Source organism: Mesocricetus auratus, unplaced genomic scaffold (assembly GCF_017639785.1).
Source record: "Mesocricetus auratus isolate SY011 unplaced genomic scaffold, BCM_Maur_2.0 Super-Scaffold_6730, whole genome shotgun sequence".
In the NCBI taxonomy this organism is placed as follows: Eukaryota; Metazoa; Chordata; class Mammalia; order Rodentia; family Cricetidae; genus Mesocricetus; species Mesocricetus auratus.
Genome location: NW_024429184.1, coordinates 6,462,753 through 6,480,827, shown reverse-complemented (window position 1 = coordinate 6,480,827; position 18,075 = coordinate 6,462,753). Strand labels below are relative to the sequence as shown.

The window sequence follows — 18,075 nt, the reverse complement described above, 5'->3', positions numbered from 1 at the left end:
GAAGGTGCTTTTGGATAAGTCACCTGTCCCAGTTGCGATTTAGAAAGTTTGAACACCCTGTGTGTTCCAGGAAGCTCCTTGTTTTCTTAGAGGTCTAGCTGTGCACATAGCGATGAGTTAATTATTAATAACGATTAATTCCGTGGTTCCTGCCTTCTTGGAGGTCCTCTTGTATTGCTGGAGGCTGATACTTTGAACCTTGTTGTCTCCCCAACCTAGAATTCCCTCCCTCGGCCCTTCACACATTGGTTTGGAGGACTCTTCTGTCTGCTATCATGGAGAACAAATGCGTGGTCTCCAGCCCTCCCCATCCATGATCCCCAGATGTACCCTCTTGTTCTGCGGGATGCCAGGGGTCGTGTAAGAAGAAAGGAGAAGAATCAAATGTTCTATTTTACTTTTTATTAGACTTCAGGAAGAGAAAGGAAGTTGAAACAACTGATTAAATAAAAGTCAAGAACATCGGTATCTTGTGCTATTTGTGAAAGGCTGGCCTCCTGCATCTGCTTGGTCCCAGAGATGTGGTGGAGCGTGAGGCGAGCTAAAAAAAAAAAGCGTCTTTCTTTCACTAGGGTTCGCACATCCCTTCCTCGCACGTCACGTTCCCTTTCCCAAGGAAGTCTGCAAACTGTCAGGGAGCTGGGTGAATGGAGTCAACAGGTGCTCGCCCTGGAATGGTCTGGTCAATGACAGGGATATGCTGCCGAGGAAAGCATGGCCAGCATCTATTAGGAGGAAAGCATGACCAGCATCTCTTAGGAAGGACATAGGCATAGAGAAACCAGGTCCCTGAAGTGTCAAAGGTTTAACCACATGGTCTCTGGGTTGGGTATCCCTTATCTGAAATGTTCAGGACCATGAGTATTTTGGCAGTTGTCCTGGGATCCAAACACAGGTCCTCTGCAAAAATCAATACACGCTCTTAACCACTGGGCCAGCTCTACAGCCCATTTGATGCTGTAATATTTGCCTATATGTAATGAAATGTCTTGGAAAGAAGGCCAAAATCTAAACTCAGAATTCATTTCTGTCCCATGTACTCCTTATAAGATGTGCCACCTACCCCCAAGTTTTATATAACATTTTTAATGTGCCTTGAGTTTATGACCCATCGTATCAGACCAAGTGAGAAATTTCCCACTTTGTGGCACTGTGTCGATACCTCCAGAATTTCGGATTTTAGACTATTTCATAGTCTGGCTTTGCAGAGTCGGTGCTCATCCTGTGCTTTATACGGAGTCAGAGACGTCGGGCCTTTAAAAGTAATTTCACCTTAAATCTCTTATTGTTCACCGTTATGAAACACCACCTAGAAATGGTTCCCTGTGTTTCAAACAGGCATTCTGTTAAGTGAGACCTATGCATATTTTATGAACTAGCTTTGTGAGACTGATGCACATTCCTCTAGAATCTACCAGTAGTCGCTGAGCCGTGCCTTCTTGGCCAAAGCTGCTGTGATGAGTACTTTATGTGTGTTATGTCTTTAGATCCTTATGAGTCACAAGGCAGTTTGCTCCTTTGCAAAGCTGAATATGTGGTGCCCCAGGACCACGAAATTACTTAAGAAAGCATTAGAGACCTGGCCATCGAGTTCTAGATTACCAGGACTTTGTGGAACATTCTTTGCCAGTGTTCAGAGAAGAAGGCAACATCATGGATAATCAAGCCTTTCTTTGGGTTCACAACACCCCAGGAATTGGCCTCAATACTTTCGGGTCCGAGGCACATGATCACCACTTTCCTGCCTTGCCATCCCCCTGCGGGCTCAAGTCTTCCAGTAGGTGGCGTTGAGAGCAGGTTGCTGTTAGGTTGGACTTGACTGAGTTAGAGTTAGTTTCCCGGAGGTTAGTGTTACCGCTGCCAACTTAGTCATGTAAAATGTACTGTCAAATCGAGAGGTAGGAACTGTCCCTGTTGAGTCTGATGGGACTCTGGTGTTGTTGTGAGGCTCCAACACTATTTTAAAAATCAAGAACCTTTGGGACAACCCCCTAGATTAAAAAAAAAGTTCTCTCTCATGGATCAGAGGGTTAATACGGCCATTGCCTAAAGGAGGACTATTTGAGGACTCCATTGTGAAATGCTGCCCTTTGCCCGAGGCAATGTTTGATCTCTCCTGTCCTGCCTGTTGGCTTCATAAAGTTAAGAGGTTTTTTCTTCTTCATCTTCTTTGATTTGTTGGTCCATTCTCAAGAGTAGCATCACCAACTGAAATAAAGGAGGAATTCTAAGTAGCATCACCAACTGAAATAAAGGAGGAATTCTAAGTTACCTGGCCTGGTGTCTGATGCTAGCCAAGTTTATGGGTAGGCTATTGAGTGCCATGCGGCTTCACTAAATCTGGGCTAACCTAGGTCTAGACGGAGAATACGGCCCAGGAGTCATAGTGCAGTGAACACCTATTCTTTCTCCAGCCTTCCCTGCCTCGGCAGACTGTGCAAAACAGCTGCTTAAGCTGGAAACCCAGATGGGAAGACGATGGGGACAAGGTCTTATGTTTGCCATCCTGCTACAGGCCTCACACGTCAGCAGCTCTTGCCGTCAGGACTAACCACTGATTTGCTCCCACACAGGGTGACTGCTTTCCATCTAAACCCAGCCCTTAGACCTAGCCTTGCCCATCCTCCGTCTCATCTTTAGAATGTTGAAGATCCTTTTCCAACTGGTTCCTCACACGCTTGCTCCCAATCCATTCGCCAACACAAAGAGGGCTCTCTAAGATTTTTGTGTGAGTGTGTGTGTGTGTGTAAATGTGTGTGTGAATGTGTGTAATGCATGTGTGGGGATGCTCACAGAGGCCAGCAGAAGGTGTTGGATACCCTGAAGTTGAGATTACAGGCAGTTGTGAGCCGTCCAGCATGGATGCCGGCCACTGAACTGGGGTCCTCTGTAGGAGCAGGGGGTGCTCTTAACCACTGAGCCATCTCTCCGGCCCCAACAGGAGCTTACTAAGGTATCGGCTACGTTACTCTCACAGACTGGGAATGCAACGCACCTTAGAATGTCGTGGGAAAGCGTGCTTCATCGCCAAACGAGAAGCGTGGTTTCCTGTGCAGCACTCACGAATTCCCTGTCTGAAGATTATCAAACACGCTGCACCCTCTTGCTGGAATGTTCTTCCTCGGCTTTCCAAATGTCCAGTCCAATCCCTCAGTCTTCTTGTTTAAACTTTTTAAAAAAATGTTTCTTTTTATTAGTTTTAATTACATGTGGGTGTTTGAGTCTGTTTGGGGGGGTGTGCGTGTGAATGTAGGTACCCGTGGAAATTGGGGGTGGGGTGGCGTGTCGGATACTCCAGGAGCTGGAGTTCCAAACAGTTGTGAGCCACCAGGTGCAGGTGCAGGGAAAAGAACCCGGGTCCTCTGGAAGACAAGCAAGTGCTCTTAATGGCTGAGCCGTCTCCCCCAGCCTTTGTGTTCAACCCCACCCCAGACATGCCTCTGCAGGCAAGTCGTTGGCCCCGCCATTTTGCCCCGGCGTGGTCTCCTTCCTGGCAGCTCGTCATAAGTTATGCTCATGTGATCCCATTCTGTTTGCTTAGTGTGTTTCCTCTGCTGCTCAGTTGCAAGCACTGTGTCCAAAACTGTACACACAGGCTAAGCGCTGTGTGAGAGACCAGCACACGTGTGCATTAATTAACTGATACCTACACAAGTACACACCTAAACAGAAAGTTTCTCGGCACACATGTTGATAGCGTTCCTGGAAGCAGCCTGGCTGTTCAGCATTGAGAGGTGGTGGGGTCGGGCTAGGGCACAGCTACTCAATGTGATGTCATGGAGCCACTAAAAACCGTTGTGAATGATGGGACAGCACGAGAAGCACTGTAGTGGTATCAACAAAGAGGAAGCAGGGAGAAATAAAAAAAATCGCTTAAGAACAGTGTCATCGAATAGTGATGACAGAATGATAGACATTTTCTTTCTCTTTTTTTTGGTTATGCTTTTAATGATGTCACTGTGTGTATGTTGAAATACTTTATTTTAAAATCGGTGTGTGGGAACTAGAGAGACAGCTCAGCGGTCAAGAGCACTGGCTGCTCTTGCAGAGGATCCGGGTTCTGTTCCCAGCACCCACGTGTTGGTTTGCAGCCATCCATAACTCCAGTCTCAGGAGATCCCATGACTGCTCTTGTCCTCCGTGGGCACCAGGCACACATGGACACGCAGTTTTACGTGAAATAAATAAACCCCAGACCATTTTAAAAATAGGCATATGATTAAGAAATCCACACATAGTTGGGTGAGTGACGGGGGTGTGCACGCCTTTAATGCGGGCACTCAGAAGGCAGAGGCAGGCGGATCTCTGTGAGATCAGGGCCAGCCTGACCCGCAGAGCAAGTTCCAGGACAGCTAGAGCTGTTACACACAGAAAGCCTGTCTCAAAAAAGAAAGAAAGAGGAAGAATGATAGAAAAGCGAATCCTCTTATCTCACTCCATTACTCGCAAATATATTCTTAATTTAAGATTGCATTTATTTATGGGCGTGCCCCGGCACTAGAGAGATGCTGGTCAGATGGTCAGAGAATAACTTGTGGGTGTCAGTTCTAACTTTGTCTTACCATGTAGGTTCTGGGGATCGAGCTCAAGTTTCCGGCCTTGGCCACAGGCACCCATGCCCAGTGAACCTATCTTCTCACAGGTTTGAAATTTAAACTCAAAACCAAACGTCCTCTTCCATGACATGTGCAATGCACCACTAATCCCTCAAGGTGGCAGTGTCAGAGCTGTTGAACAGCATTGTGCAATTCCTGCATTTGCTGCAGTGTGTTATTCATAATCAACATTTACATATTCGTGCTTTGTTTTGACCTACAATGGCATCGACAGTCACTCTAATTGCAAAGAACGCGGTGTGTTTAATAGCTTCTTTTGAATATTGTATTTAAATAATTCCCCTGACTGGGATAACGGGAAGTTTTCTGCCTGGACATTTTCAGTTCTGTGCTTGTTCCTAAGTCATTTTCCACCTTAAAAACAAAATAACCACAATCAAATGACACTGAGTGCTGTTTCTTGAGCACATTTCAGGTCAGTTAAACTCCTGCATCTTCATATATGTCACCCGCTTACTCTTGGGGGGCTGGCATTCTTCCCACTTTATAAATGAGGACACAGAAACAAGGCAAACGGACCCGCATTCAAATCCACCCTCTCTCCACGAATTACTAAGTGGGTAAATTGGGGTCCGAATAAACAACTATACGTAAGTAGATGAATGGGTTAAAGAAATCGTTTTTGTTCATTTACATATTAAACATAACAATTACAACAATAGTTAAAAAGTGCCGCTCAATGAGTGTTTCCTGCTCCATCTACTTATCTGAAAATTCCATTTACAGCGGAATGCCATTCCAGTGTGTGTATGGACCACATAGCCATGACCATGCATCCACTGATGGATGGACGCTTACACTGTTCCCATTCCCTGGCTATTGTGAACGGGGCAGCAAAGACACAGATGAGCGGGTGTCTCTGAAGCAGAATGGGGAGCCCTTTAGGAATATGCCCGGGAGTGGGCGGGTCATATGGCAGATCTAGATTTAGCTTTTTTAGGAATATGCCATGCAGATTCCCGTAGTAGCTACACCTGTTTGCGTTTCACCAACAGTAAATAAGTGCTCCCCTTTCTCCACATCCATGCCCGCACTTGTATCTCTGTCCTTCTGACTGCGGGAGCATAAAACCTTAAAGCAGTTTGAGTTTTCATTGCCACAGTGTCTAAGGATGCTGAGTATCTTTAATGATGAAAACTCTTTAGGTCATTTGTTCTCCTTTTGAGGATGGCGTTTAATCCCAGACCCTGGGCCTTGCCACATCAGTCACTAACCAACAATTGCCACACCACGTGCCCCAGGCCAATCCGATGGAAGCAGCTCCTCCTCTGCTGAGCGTCCCTCTTCCCAGGTGGCCCGAGTTTGGGTTAAGTTGGCACAAAGTCACGAGTACTGTTGTCTCCCTGCTGACTGTGGGGCAGTTGTTTGTTCGTTTACTATTTAGATATTTTTGAACACGGAGACCCTTTTCAGACACATGACCCTCTCAATCACTGGGTCACATTTTTGCCTTTGTATAATGTCTTATGAAGAGTACACATTTTTAATTTTGATTAAATCAAGTAACATATCCTTCCCTTGGTTTTTTTATGCTTTTATTGCTATATAAAGAAATAAATAGTTTGCCCAATCAAGCCATGCCGAGTCAGCCCTTCTTTTTCATCTGAGAATTCAGTTTTACTCACAGGTTTCCCGACGTCTTTGATCTGTCTGGGTTAGCTTCTGCTGGTGCACAGGAGGAGGTGCCCAGCGGCCTTCGTTTCCATGTAGAGATCCGGATGTTCCGTCAGTCTCTCTTGAAAGACTCTTCTTTTCTTCAGTGAATGGTCTTGGCACGCTCTCAGAGTCAGAGAGAATGAACCTTATGGCTGTATTTCTAGACTCACAACTGTCTTCCACTGCTTTCTGTCTCTGGGCTGCTCTTCCAGTACGATGCCGTGGAGTGAGTAGGTTTTGTCCTCCAGCAAGTACCTGCAGTAGAGCAGTGTCTTGATCCTGGCATGAGTAGGTGACCCACACCCTCTGCTGAGATGTGAGGGTCACAAGAAAGGTGTTCACATGACAAGGAGTAGAGTCTTGATCACCTCCAACAGGATCCAGGAGACAGCGGGACAAATAAGGCCCAAATGCTTAGCTCAGCTGAAAGAATGTAAATCCCAGTGACTTCAAGGTGGATGTCACCCTGTACATCCATCTCAGCACCTCCAAATGCATCTGAACTGTGTTTATCAAGCCCTGCTCTGGTGCGCACAGTAAGCAGCTTGAATTAAATGATTTTGTTTTTTACTTCCTAGTACACATCTAACAAAATCATGGCAAAATTACAGCAAGGTAACTATGTAGAATTATTAGCTAGTGAAAAAAAAACCAGTTGAATGGTGGCTCTAGTTTTTGAACAGTTCTTGGTAAATAATTAGTTTGTAGATCAATTACCTCTTTGGGCCACTCCTCGTTACAGGAGATAAACCTTTGAGTACAACAACATGTTCTGCATTTCTGATCTGCTTTGTTGAAGGGTGACATCTGTAGGATGATAGGATCTCACTCCCCAGTGACATTGGATTATTGACACACAGGCTCTGACGAGGGGGCATAAGAACAGTGATTGTGTGGCTGAGAAACTCTCCTATAGTCTTCTGAGACTAAAGCTTGTTGTGATGTGATCTGCCCCAACACCTAAGGTTGATCTCTCTCTCATCTCTTCCTGTTTCCTGGTGCCTTTGTGTCTGCCAATGCTCAGTGAGGACAGCTGGCACCTGAGGCCCAGCCCTGAACTCTGCAGCAGATGTTCACTGACCTATACAGTCAGTCACAGCCAGAGCAGAAAGGTAGGCTTCTAGATCAATTTCTCTTGAAATTGCTCTAAGTTGAGACTTCCATATGATACCATTAAAACTAAAATCTCTAATGATATTTAAAAAAAACTTTTAAGGTACGGGGAAAATACTTAGAAAAGTGTATCTTTGGTTAAAAAAAAAGACTCATTGAAAGTGTAAAGACAAAATGTAGGGTTGGACAAGAAAAGGGCAGAGAACCCAAACTGATGACAAGATTTGAACAGGCATTTCACAGAGGGAAACCAATGTCCAATAAGTGTATCAAGTAATCTTAATTGCTTCAGTCAAACCAGACCAGGCAGGGCGATCTGCTTTGCTCTGGGCACTGGATAGTGTTAGGAAGCTTTACATCGGTCACTGGAGATGTGACTCAGTCAGGAGAGTGTTTGTCTACCAGGCACAAAGCCCTGAGTCTGTCCTCAGTGAACTGGGTGTGAGGACACATGATGACCTGGTAAATATGATCCTTATCTAAAAAGAAAATACCTTACAGCATGGCTAACATATGTTAAAAGCCAAGGCCACTCTAAGGGATACGCACCTTCCAAGTTGTAATGAATGCAACTCAGGTGTTTGTTTCTGTATATAAAAATAAGCAAAGATACTGAAAGGGCGACTCGACTCCATAATAGTCATCTGTTGTTGCTCACACGTGCCTGATATGCTTTAGTCAAAAGCAACCGACCAGACCTCTGTCGCCCTTGCACCGGCCACGCTGAGCCTCCACACAAGTCTGGAGATACCCACATAGAGAACAGCAGCAGGCCACCCTGGCTCCTGGAGACCCCACCCCAGCCAGGGCCGTTTGACAGTTTGTGCCGTGCACTCTGCGATGACAGTGCCTCAGTGCCAGAGGGGAAGCATTTCCCCGTAGAGTAATCACGATGACTGCTGACAAGGCTGTCAGAGGTCCAGAACCCAAGCCTCAGTGACTGTCGTTGGTAACGGCGAAGCTGTAATCGGACAAAGTGGCTGTGATGGGCGCCCAGCCCACCCTCCCTTCTGTGGCTACACGAGCAGGCGGCTGAGGTTCACTCGGGAAGCGGGGCTTGGGGGACCCGGTACTCCGATGCCTCTTCTAACGTGCCATGAGGTGCGGTGGCGTCTGCTCTCCCATGGTCTTCCCTTGCCTGCATTCAGAAGTGCAGGCTGCACTGAAGACATCACGGTACAGGCTGGCTGGCCCTGGGCTGGAGGGTACGGCTTCTTGACCTCACAGGCTCCAACCAACCCCACGGGTGCTTGTGCGCAGCGCCTGACACGACCAAGTGCGCGGCTCAGGTGGCGGCACTACCCCGCAGAGGCGGTGTGCTCCCTTCTGGATCATGAATCTGCACCCGGAGGCTGCCCATCCCGATCAGACGGGTGCCCTGTGTACCGAGCTGCAGCAGCTGGACGGCCAAATGTCCCCAGAGAGCTGAGGGAACCTGGCACTGCCCCCCGACGGTGGGGTTGTGCTGTTGGCTACAACTACTTGATCGTTGGCCTCTCAGACCACCCCAGCAACTGACACACCCAGCTTCCAGCGCTCAACACAGGGTCCTAAATGACTCTGCTTGCGACCAGTGTCCGGCTCCCAGCTTCCAACCACTTGCTTGACTGTGGAGGAGGCCACAAGGCAGAGACCTTGGCCAGCTGTTTGGCAGGGGCCATTGACAACTGAAGGAGGAGCAGAGAGCAGCCGAGGTAGGGAGTGAGGCAAGAGGGAAGAAGGCTGATAAAAGGTTGTGAGGAGCCTGAGGAGAGAACCTGCAGTCCCCCGTCCCTCCCCCATCTCCAGAGCTGTGCCTCAGCCCAGGAGACTTGGCTCCAGGCTGAGAGGCAGAACACAGGCTACTGACAAGGGGCCCAGTGCCCCCTTGTCTAAGGCCCTCGCTGGGGTGAAACAGATTGCCAAAGGTGGCTCTGTACACCTGCCGGCTGCTGGGACCACGGAACACGGAGGGAAACAGGAACCATTAGAGACCGCAGTGCACACCTCTGTCTCCCCGTGATTTCCACCCAGTCAAGCCGACAGAACCGTCCGCCATCTTGCTGGTGACAACAGGAGACACACCTGCTAACGCCACGTGAGGTATGCTATCCACTCATCAGAACGTTGAAAAGAAAATTAGAATGCTGGCTTGGTTTTGAAGGAACTAGAGCTCTCGTCTATAGCTCATGGGGGAAGTAAGCCAACAGAAGTATACTGGAAACCTGTTTCATTTTCATTGATTAAAGTCGAAAATAAATGTAAATCCAAGAGTACCCCTTCTGGGAACTGAATGGCACAGGCACCTGTTCACCAAATAACTTGTTCAGGAAAGCTCCTGGAGTCCAGGAGTGATGCTGAAAGCCTTGTGATCCCAGCACTGTGGAGACGGGCGTAGAAGGATCGTGGGTCTGAGGGGACATAGTGAGACACTGAAAAGTAAAACAAATAAAACGAGCCTCCTGCCCACCATGGTCACAGGAGCACCCTCCAGTTGGAACAACTCAGGTGTCTGAAACAGTTGGGTTAATCGTGCTGTGTTGTCTCATTGTAGCCTGTTAGAAGTAAGGGCAGAGTGAGCTACAGCAGACCTCAGACAAGATTCTAGAGCAGGCAGGTCTTCACCCACCAAATGGGAATCTGGGTGGTTATTCTCTAGGACAAACTTTAGAAATGGGAAAAATAGAAGAAGAATGCAAAGCCCAGAAATTGGTGTGCATTGTGACAAATTTAAGGATGTCTTTCAGAAAGCAAGACAGAAACTAGGAGACAGACTAGAAAAAAAATAGGTGTTTCCAAGACCTTCAACACCCAAACAATACACAATGTGGGTGGTGAGATGACATGTGGATGGGGGAGGGAGAAAGGGAGGGAGGGAGAGAGAGAGAGAGAGAGAGAGAGAGAGAGAGAGAGAGAGAGAGAGAGAGAGAGAGAGAGAGAGAGAGAGGAGAAAGGAGACAGGGAGGGAGAGAGGGAGGGAGGGAGGGAGGGAGGGAGGAAGGGAGGGAGTGAGTTTAGAATTAGGATGGAATATTCTATTTTGGGAAAGACAAAGCCATTTCAGACACGCAAGGGATTTTGATGCCACCACACCAGTCACACCAAGGTCAGAATCAGAGAAAGATCTTCTCGCCATTTCCTGTTTGTTCAAAAGTAATCATAAAGGCTTTTATATAAAGGTGGTTGCATAAGAACCTTTATATAACTACCTAAGAGTGATGTAGTATGCAAGCTTATAATCTTAGCACTTGGAAGCAGGAGGGACACAAGTTCAAGACCAGCCTAAACCACAGAGTGAGGACTTTGAAAAAACTTAAGACAAAGAATTAGGATATAATAATAGAAACAACGACAACAATAAAGGAGAGTGAGAACTTGGATCCATTTAAATTACTTGTTTTTCACCCAACAAATGCACTCGGAGTGTGTGCCTTTTGCTGCTGTTACAAGCTCTGGAGGTACAGTGGTAAACAAAAGAGACACGCGTCTCTGCCTTCATGCAACATGTCAGAGAAATGCCTAAGTAAGGGTTCCACGGCTGCTTCGTCAACACATCATGGTTAAAACCCCGCTGAACAGTAGACATAGTCTGTAATACACTCTGAGGCAAAAAGAGTTGGAAGAACTAATGCTCCAGGCAGCCAGAGCGGCCCCGGGCCTGTAGCCTCAGAATCTGGGTAATGGGCTCCACTAAGTCAGTCTGTGCATTAGAGTTAGGTCTTGGACCCACTACCAGTGGCCTCATAGATTGTCCCAGTCACACCACTGTCACCTATATTAGGGGAGTCTAGTTCAGTCTTATGCAGACTCCCCATTTGTCAGACCGGAGTCAGTGATCTCTCACTAGCTCGGGTCAGCTGATTCTGTGGGTTTCCCCATCATGGTCTTGACTCCTTTGTTCATATTATCGCTCCTCCCTCACTTTGATTGTACTCCAGGAGCCTGGTCCATTGGTTATAAACTCAAGTTCTTATAAACAGACAATATTGATTTTTTTTAGAGAGACAGAGAATAAAATATTACCCACTTCTGACCTAAAAGAAAAAGAGAAACCAGTCTTTGGGTGAGGGACTTGTTCCTTCCATTCCGGACAGTCGGGAGAGATGAGGAGAGATGCAGATCTGCTCATCCGGAAATGCCAGGAACTCACATTTCAGACAGTTACACCTCGAGTTAGCATGATGCACCATAAGCCTTGCCTGTTCCCCGATGAGCCTCTACGCAGGGTATAGACTACCTGCCCATGACTAGGCCAGATGAAAGTCATATGTATTGACATCATGGTTTTAAAAGAGAAGGGGGGACCTCTAAAAGTGGAGCCAGTATTTATCCCTAGGGCACAAATGGACTTTGGGAGCCCATTCCCTATGGAGGGATACTATTGCAGCCCAGATACATGGAAGGGGGACTTTGGGGGGTCGGTGGAGGCCATGGGAGGATGGGAGGGAGAGGGAATGGGGGTATTGATATGTAAAATAAGAGTGTTTCTGAAATAAAAAAATTTTAAATTGCCAACAATAAAATATATGAAAGCACATCAACCAAAAATAAATTAAAAGCAGATGAAGAGTTTTTTCCTGTATGTTGGTGAAAATTCATTTTTGGTGATTTCTTTTTTTTTTTTTTTCTGGTTTTTACGAGACAGGGTTTCTCTGTATTGTTTTGGAGGCTATCGGTCCAGCCCAGCCTCGAACTCACAGAGATCCATCCGCCTGCCTCTGCCTCCCGAGTGCTGGGATTAAAGGTGTGCGCCACCACTGCCCGGCATTTTTGGTGATTTCTATGTAGCCTAGACTAACCTTGAACTTACTATTACATAGCCCAAGTTGGCCTCCTTTTTTTTTTCTTTCTTTCTTTGTTTTTGTTTGTAGAATCCCTCTCACTATGTGTCTCTGGCTGGCTTGGAACACACTATGTAGCACAGACTAGCCTCCACAACAGACATCAGCCTCTCTGCATGTGGCGCCAAGCCTTACTTAGTCTCCAATTATTTTTTCCTCTCTCTGTTTTTAAATTAAACAGTTTTATGCAATGTACTCTAATCATGTTTCCCACCTTCTCCAGATCTTCCCCACCTCCCTTCCCACCCAACTTTTATGTTTTCCTTCTTAAAAGAAAATTCACAAAAACACAAAATGAAAATAAAAATAAACAAGAAACCAATAAGACAAAAAAATGCCAAATGAACGCGCCCCCCCCACCCGCACACACACAGAGTTCATTCTGTGATGGCCAACCACTCCTGGGCATAGGGCTTGTCCTGGGGTGTCATTGATACAGCCGGTGGCACTCCTTGAGGAAGACTGTTTTTCCCCTTACCAGCGTGTGTCATTGCCAACAGCTTCTTGCTTAGGGGTGGGGACCCCACGTCTTCTTCCCCCTCTCGGTGCTGGGACCACACCTGGCTTTAACCCGTGCAGACCTTGTGTGCGCTGCTGCAGTCTCTGTGACGTCGTATGTGCGTCAGTTCAGCTGTGTCTGGAGGACACCACTTCCTGGGAGTCATTTATCCCCCTCTGGTTTTTATAATCTTACCCCTTCCTCTTCTGCATAGGTCCCTGAGCCCTGAGGGGAAGGGTTTGATGAAGACCTCACTAGCTGTCGGTTTCTGTTAATTCCCAACTTCCCCCTCAAGAAGCTTATCTGATGAGAGCTGAATGAAACACTGGTCTACAGGGACAGCATGTGTCATGAGGAGTCACTTAGTGCCTACGTTGTTTGAGCTGAATGACAGTTTTGGGTCTTTCCCCTGGGCCTATGGGCTATCTAGTCTCAGGTTCTTGGGCACTTTAACGGTGTCAGGTGTGGGTTTGAGCTCATGGAGTGGGTCTTAAATCCAAGGTTAAAAGGGTGGTTGGCTGCTTCTATAACGCTTGTGCCGCTATTATGCCAGTATGTCTTCTAGGCAGGAAACTCTTGTAGGCTGCACCATTTGTAGCTGAGTGATACTGAATAGTACCTGTCTCACAGGTATCATGCAGAGAACCTTCCATGACCATGTACAGCAGGGGTGAGGTTTCTAGTTGGGAACCAGCTTGCCTTCCCATATTTGATGACATAAGTGAGTGTCGTCTTCAGCCATAGGGCCTTGCCATCTGTTGGTTTTGTTTTTTTCTGAGGAACCAACATCCTTGTCAATAGCCTGTAGTGTCCACAGGACCCCCTTTCTTGATCTTTATGTTTCTCAAGTGTTGAAGTTAAAGGCAAACACCACTGTGCCCAGATTATTTTGAGATTATAAATTATGCCATTTCCCTGTATCTAAAGTCTCCCATATACCCTCCTCCCCTTGTTCTCTTTCAAATTCCCAGTTTTAAAAGCGATTCCAGGAAAGAGCAAGAGTTAGAGACCTCCCTGGGATACATAGTGAGTTGAAGATCATCCTGAGCTACCCAGCAAATCCCTATCTCAAAATATGGATAGATAGAGCGATCGATAGATGGATGGATGGATGGATGGATGGATGGATGGATGGATAGATAGATAGATAGATAGATAGATAGATAGATAGATAGATAGGATAAGATAGACTCATTCTTTAAACTATATAGGAAGCAAAACTTTCTCATAGGCAGCCTATTAGATTGGGCCTTGAACTTTGAGTCTAAAAATGTTTTTCTGCCGTCCAGTGGGACTGGTACCTCAGGAAGGCTATTCTCATTCATCTTGGGATCAACTATATTGTATTAGGAATTTTTTCACGTTCAAGAGTAGTGGGAAAAGTGTCATATAATCATGACTAGATTATGCAGTATTTTTAGAGGTGCCATTTGGCTTTTTAAGGATTTTAAATTTTAAGAAGAGAAGCTACGTGTAATACAGTTTCCCGGACAGACACTTGGGACAGAATAGGACATTATGAAAATGAACGAATCTCAATAAAGTCTGATGTGCGGTTAGTAGCTATGTACCAACGCTGGGTCAGGAGTTGTGGCAAATGTGCCCCAGAGTTCTGAGATGTGACAAAGGGAGAAGCTAGGTGAGGGGCAATGAAAACTCTCCATGTCACTTCTGTAGCTTTTCAAAAATATTTCAAACTGTTCTGAAAGTAGAAGTCTCAATTAACAATAGCAGTGAAATAGTTTTCTCTCAATCTCAGACAAATCACAGGTTTGGCGAAGCCTAACAGTCTGTGCTGTGTGACCTTAACTGGTCATCAGCAGTATTGGGTGTCAGTCTGATTATAGGAAGCCTTACTTTCAGCAGTAGGGGAAAGACCACGAGAGTTAAGGATCCGTGCCCCAACATATAAGACCACAGGCGCGGGACTGATGAATGGCGAAGCTTAGAGGAGGCGCGGAGGCGCTCGCTGGAGGACCCACGCAGCCTTGCTGTTTCTTGAGAGAGGAAATGGGGTTATAGCAGCACCGCTCGACTTTTCACTTGCCAAGTACGTTGAAATTGGGAAGAAATCTGAGACAGGCACATTAGCGAAGAGGCAGTAACTGGAATGTGAAGCTAAAAATCTCAAGACTGAAATTCTAAAGTAAAAGTGATGCTGTTCTCCATGCCTCCCGCTCCTGATTTAGGACCAGGTGAGAAGCAGAGCCCAGGGTAGAGGCCATCTTACCCAGCCTCTTTCTGTCTCCTTGTTCCAGCGCCCCGGCCACCCCCCCCCCACACACACACATCTTGTGGTCAGCTTCTAATTTCTGCTTGTCCTGAGTTAGCTCTGTGTTTGCTTAAGAGTCAAGCTGAGTCCACAGTTCTCAAGTAGCTCTCTTTCATTGATTTATCCTAATGGATTTTTAAGACTTTTCCCAGCACTGTGGATAGAACCCCATTTCTCGAATATTCTAGGCAAGCACTCTACCAGAGTTACATGCAGAACCCTAAATTCCCCAGGAAATGATTTCAAATTTACAGGGAGACTGTAAGAATGAGAATGCTGTTTACACAATATATCAGGTTCCACATCGTTAAACTTCCGTGCCTGCTGTGAACAGTTACTCCACCTGCAGGGTCACTGTCCATCCTTTTTTGTGTATACTGTCTCTCTCTCTCTCTCTCTCTCTCTCTCTCTCTCTCTCTCTCTCTCTCTCTCTCTCTCTCACACACACACATACACACACCACATTCACACACATCGCACAGACAACACACACCACAGCAATATACTCCTTTACACACACCCACACTTCACACACACCACAACACAAACACACCACCATACACACACAGACACACACAGACACCACTTCAAGCCTCCGTTTTCTTCACAACTTGTGCATACCTCTAGGTCAGTGGTCCTCAACCTTCCTGATGCTGCGACCCTTCAATACAGTTCCTCGAGTTGTAGTAATCCAGTTTTTTTTCTCCTACTTTGATGAATTGTAAATATCTGCGCTTTCTCATTGCCATAGGCGACCCCTATAAAAGGAATCGAGCCCCTCGGGCTGAGAACAACCGCTCCAGGCCCTCCCATCCTCCCTCCTTCCAAGTGTGTCTCCTAAGGATGAGGTCACCCTTTTCAGCACCACGATGATGTTCCTTTCAGCTCATTTACTCGTTCACTGTCTCAAGCATTCCCTGAGCGGTGGCAGCACTCGTTATCTGGTCTGTCCCTCCCGCAGCTGAATTACAGGCTTGAACTAGCCACATTTTTATTTGAGTTTCGGGTCTGGGTCTTTGAGGGCGCCATAAAACCAGGTTTGTCGGTTTAGCTTTGAATTTGACTCATGGGTTTCGTCTCAGTTGGGCTTCGAAAACCTCCTTGTCAAAGAATAGTGGTCATTTCAGCAACGGGAAAGATGAGTCCAGCACCCCCACTATGTATCAGGGGCTGGTCTCAGCATGTGTATATTCATGCGGTTAACCCTCACACCAGCAGCATCAGTGTCAGTGACATTTCTGTTGCTGTGATACAATACCCAAAAAATGACTTAAGGAAGAAGAAAGCTTTTGGGGGAGGAGGGGGGCTCACAGTACAGGGTCTAGGCCATCGTGGTTGGTCACATTAGTCATACAGTCAGGAAGGAAAGAGTAATGAATGCTCATGCCCAGTTAGCGTTCTCCTTTTTTTTAAACAGGGGCAGGCCCCTCGTGGAAGGAACAATACCACCCACCTTTAGTGTGGGTCTTTCCTCCTCAATTAACTTATTCTAATCTAACCTGCATACTTCCTCACATTGTGAGGCATGACCAGGAGCTAAATAATCCCTCACAGGTGTACCTGGAGACTTGTCTCCCTGGTGACCTCCGAACCTGTCAAGCGGACAGCTAACCCAAGGCCTCACTGTTGCCTTATTTTCCTTAGGAAAATGTAGGCACAGAAGTTAAGGAGCTCGCTCCTAAATCGCAGCTGATGAAGGGGTACGATTAGAATTTGAATCCAGGCTGCTGCAGACGTTTTTTATTTATTGTCTCCTGTGTTTTTCAGCCTCATTAATTAATGTTTCGTAGCACCTAAGGATTATCCCACATTATTTAGCCCTGGCTATTGATTACTTCTGCTTGTGTTTCCTTCTCCGAGTAGAGAGACACTCATTCTCCTGATGTGTTGACTTTTCAGCTGAGGAAAAGGTGACGCGTCTCTGGAGACTGGAAGCATGGACTCAGAGGGGGCTGTTGACGGTGTGAGGATCTCCCACTCAGCAGCTGTTGAGCCTGCCAGGGAGACAGGATCTCATTACTTCAACAGCAGCCATCAAGAAGGTTCTCCATCCATGAACAGCCGAACGGATTTGCCACAGTGGGGGTGGCTAATTAATGATTAATCAGAAGCATTTGATAGTGATCTGCCTTGCAGCCACATCTTCAAACTTCATATTGCTTTTTCCTTCTGGCCTTGTAATGTTTGCTTCTCATCTAATGAGTGCTGAAGTCAGGACTCACACGGGAATTCTCTGCCTTCGTCCTGGCTTTGTCCTCTCTGACTCTGCTATTTATGGAGTGGATGTGGGCTAATAACTGCTATTACTGGGGGCCTGCTGCATGCCAAGTGTTAGGAGGGTGGCCTACGTGATACTGAATCCTCACGAAGCCCTGTAGGTTTGTACGCATTGTTGACATTTTGATCATGTGGAAATGAGATAACAGAGAGATCATGTGCTGTGTGTGTGTAAGATCACACAGTTGATAGATCAGTATTCCAACGCCGGAGTCCCTCCATTACACTATGCTCTGCTCATTATTGCTACGGAGATAACTTATGAAGCATCATACCTGGTCTCGAATTGGGGTGAGGATGATGGTGTATGTGCATGGGAAGTGTCTTGGGGGAGAGTTTTAGAAGCACAGGAGCATCACAGATTTATTTTCTAAGCAAAATAACACTGTTCTTTTATGGCCTATGGGTCAAACCTGCCCGCCCCCACCTATTTTTGTAAATAAAATTTTATGGGAACACAACCACATCCTTTCTATGTTGTCTATGACTCCTTTCTTTCTGTAATGGCAGAGTTACATAACTGCATCAAAGACACTATGATCCTCAGTGCCCAAAATATTGACAATATGGTCCTCCCAGGAAAGTTTGTGACCCCCTAGCTTAGACGACTTTGGAAGGAAGCCCACAGTTTTCATGAAGGCCGGTTTATTATCGTATTTTTCCTCAACTGAAATATTCAGGCTAGATAACGCCTGTAAAATCACCGTGTTCTAATGATGGTGTGTGGTAGGTAAGGCAGTGATGGGCAGGGATTGTGGGGCTGTCAAGATGCAGCTATCGAAGATAAGCAGGGGGAGAACCCTCCCACTCCTGACCTTCCTA

General features: G+C 46.5%; 1 protein-coding gene across 1 annotated transcript in view; it reads left to right on the top strand.

The window, feature by feature from the left end:
- Slc44a1 (solute carrier family 44 member 1) overlaps positions 1-17,719 on the top strand; it is a 167,879-nt gene extending 150,160 nt beyond the window's left edge. Inside the window, exon 16 of the mRNA XM_040738298.1 lies at positions 16,876-17,719. Within this exon, the coding sequence (XP_040594232.1) occupies positions 16,876-16,890 (15 nt within the window). The 3' untranslated portion in view covers positions 16,891-17,719. The remainder of the gene's footprint in view (positions 1-16,875) is intronic.
- The last annotated feature ends 356 nt before the right edge of the window (positions 17,720-18,075 follow it).